The sequence below is a fragment of the Salvelinus sp. IW2-2015 genome, unplaced genomic scaffold, assembly GCF_002910315.2.
Source record: "Salvelinus sp. IW2-2015 unplaced genomic scaffold, ASM291031v2 Un_scaffold1811, whole genome shotgun sequence".
Classification (NCBI taxonomy): Eukaryota; Metazoa; Chordata; class Actinopteri; order Salmoniformes; family Salmonidae; genus Salvelinus; species Salvelinus sp. IW2-2015.
Window position 1 is genome coordinate 139,299 of NW_019943184.1, and position 3,428 is coordinate 142,726.

At 43.1% G+C, this 3,428-nt stretch overlaps 1 protein-coding gene across 1 annotated transcript in view; it reads left to right on the plus strand.

Moving 5' to 3' along the window:
- The first annotated feature begins 1,697 nt into the window (after nt 1-1,697).
- The window catches only part of LOC112072060 (atlastin-1-like), a 42,502-nt gene continuing 40,771 nt past the window's right edge, over nt 1,698-3,428 (plus strand). The window contains 1 exon segment of the mRNA XM_024139476.2: nt 1,698-1,855. Within this exon segment, the coding sequence (XP_023995244.1) occupies nt 1,822-1,855 (34 nt within the window). The 5' untranslated portion in view covers nt 1,698-1,821.

The following is a 3,428-nucleotide window of genomic DNA, read 5'->3' on the forward strand; positions in this document are numbered from 1 at the left end:
ATTGGCAGACTCATAGCCTTGGTTTCTCAAATGACTGCCTCGCCTGGTTCAACTACTTCGCAGACAAAGTTTGTGTGTCAAATCGGAGGGCCTGTTGTCCAGACCTCTGGCAGTCTCTATGGGGGTCTTCATAGGGGGTCTTCAGTGTTCAATTCTCGGGCCGACTCTTTTCTCTGTATATATCAATGATGTCGCTCTTGCTGCGGGTGATTCCCTGATCCACCTCTACGCAGACGACACCATTCTATATACTTCCGGCCCTTCCTTGGACACTGTACTATCTACCTCCAAACGAGCTTCAATGCCATACAACACTCTTCCGTGGCCTCCAACTGCTCTTAAACGCTAGTAAAACCAATGCATGCTTTTCAACCGTTCGCTGCCCGCACCCGCCTGCCCGACTAGCATCACTACCCTGGACGGTTCTGACCTAGAATATGTGGACAACTACAAATACCTAGGTGTCTGGCTAGACTGTAAACTCTCCTTCCAGACTCATTTTCCAGACTCAAATCTCCAATCCAAAATCAAATCTAGAATCGGCTTTCTATTTCGCAACAAAGCCTCCTTCACTCACGCCGCCAAACTTACCCTAGTAAAACTGACTATCCTACCGATCCTTGACTTCGGGGATGTCATCTACAAAATAGCTTCCAATACTCTACTCAGCAAACTAGATGCAGTCTATAACGTGCCATCCGTTTTGTTACCAAAGCCCCTTATACCACCCACAACTGCGACCTGTATGCTCTAGTCGGCTGGCCCTCGCTACATATTCATCGCTAGACCCACTGGCTCCAGGTCATCTATAAGTCTATGCTAGGTAAAGCTCCGCCTTATCTCAGCTCACTGGTCACGATAACAACACCCACCGTGCACATGCTCCAGCAGGTATATCTCACTGGTCATCCCAAAGCCAACACCTCCTTTGGCCGCCTTTCCTTACAGTTCTCTGCTGCCAGTGACTGGAACGAATTGAAAAAATCGCTGAAGCTGGAGACTTATATTTTCCTCACTAACTTTAACATCAGCTTTCTGAGCAGCTAACCGACCGCTGCAGCTTGTACATAGTCCATCTGTAAATAGCCCACCCAATCTACCTACCTCATCCCCATATTGTTTTTATATACTTTTCTGCTCTTTTGCACACCAGTATCTCTACTTGACCATCATCATCTGCTCATTTATCACTCCAGTGTTATATGCTAAATTGTGAATAACTTCGCTACTATGGCCTATTTATTGCCTACCTCCTCACGCCATTTGCACACACTGTATATAGACTTTCTTTTTTTATATTGTGTTATTGACCGTACGCTTGTTTATTCCATGTGTAACTCTGTGTTGTTGTTTGTGTCGCACTGCTTTGCTTTATCTTGGCCAGGTCGCAGTTGTAAATGAGAACTTGTTCTCAACTGGCCTACCTGGTTAAATAAAGGTGAAATAATTTATTTATTTATTATATATATATTTTTTTATCTGTTCTTGCCATAATATGGACTTGGTCTTTTACCAAATAGGGCTATCTTCTGTATACATATATACATATTATATATATATATAAATATATTTGTTTTTTAAAATAAAAAATAATAGAGTTAGCAGTATCTTTATAACGCCCCCTCCCCAAAAACGACAACCATTGAAACAGCACCTACTAGCGGCGGATACAAATACTGCACACCCAACTCCCGTCAGCTTCAGCAWCCTCCCTTTTATGAGCATTCTCCTCCGTGTCGGATTTAATAGGTTCTTCTATTGCTCCGGTGTCTACATGACAGCCGTTTAGGATTGCACGTACAGTCAACAGAAAGGAACACCATGGCGAGAAACCGTAAAGACAGAGACAGCTGGGGTGAGTGGTTCATAATTATGAAGACAACTGAATTGGTCATCTGTATACCGCATAATAAGGGGTTCACTAGGCTACGGAGAGTCTCAGCAATGCAGCTGAAGGGGTGTTTGTGCATGAATCATGATGTAGCAGTCGTTGTCATATTTGCATGTTGTTGTCAGAACAAGTCATTATTATATATATCTATTAAATTCTCAACCACAGCAGAAACGCTGGCCTGGACCAGACCCAACCAAGCTCCACTGATAAACTAATATAAACCCAAGCCAAGCGTCTACTAGATTCACTCTACAGGCCAGTGCAGCGTCTGTCTAAGCATCCCGATCCACGCACCCTTTGGAATTATTCTGGCATAGAATAACGAAAGACAGCAGTACAAACACAACTCTAGAATTAACCAGTACTGGGTAATTAAATACCTGTCAAGGCGATGCTACAGGCTATAGGGGGTATGGGTGGACCTGAAGAAAACAGATTACATCGTCCTTACCGTTACATTTCACTCACAGCGATCGACATGTACTTCTGTGTTTTTCTATTGGTGTTTTTCTCATATCTGTTTGATAAACACAAATTGTGCCATATCATTTGGGTCTGTTATCACATAGTAAAAATTAGCTTGTTATAACCATCGTCATTAGACASACTAAATGCTGTCAGGCGTTCCACATAATGTAGCATATTACGATAGCTAAGAAGACTGGGTTGGAAACCATAGGGTGGAATGAAATGCTATTGCTTATTATCAAAGACAACTGAGCAACCATAAGCGTTGACCCAGTTACATTTACCGTAGAGTAGACCTAGACTGTTTACATACCCTACATTACTTCATCTCATATGTATATACTGTACTCGATACCATCTACTGCATCTTGCCTATGCCGTTCTGTACCATCACTCATTCATATATCTTTATGTACATATTCTTCATCMCTTTACACTTGTGTGTGTATAAGGTAGTTGTTGTGAAATTGTTAGGTTATATTACTCGTTGGTTATTACTGCATTGTAGGAACTAGAAGCATTTCGCTACACTCGCATTAACATCCGCTAACCATGTGTATGTGACCAATTTGATTTGATTTGATTTGATTCGACTCTGACTCTACTGATGTCTGAAGCTGCTCTGGAGCAGGAGGTGCAAGGAGCAGCTAGTCTGGAGGTTGGGTTTGTATCCCAAATGGCACCCTGTTCCCTATGTAGCGCGCTACTTTTGACCAGGGTCTATAGGGCTAGTACGTAATGTAGCGCGCTACTTTTGACCAGGGTCTATAGGGCTAGTACGTAACTGTAGCGCGCTACTTTTGACCAGGGTCTATGGGCTAGTACGTAATGTAGGCGCGCTACTTTTGACCAGGGTCTATAGGGCTAGTATGTAATGTAGGGCACTCTTTTACCAGGGTCCATAGGGCTGTTGTATTGTAGTGCGCCTACTTTTAACCAGGGTCCATAGGGCTAGTATGTAATGTAGTGGCACTACTTAACAGGGTCCATAGGGCTAGTATGTAATGTAGTGCACTACTTTTACCAGGGTCCATAGGGCTAGTGTTCTCGACGGCTAGGATGGATT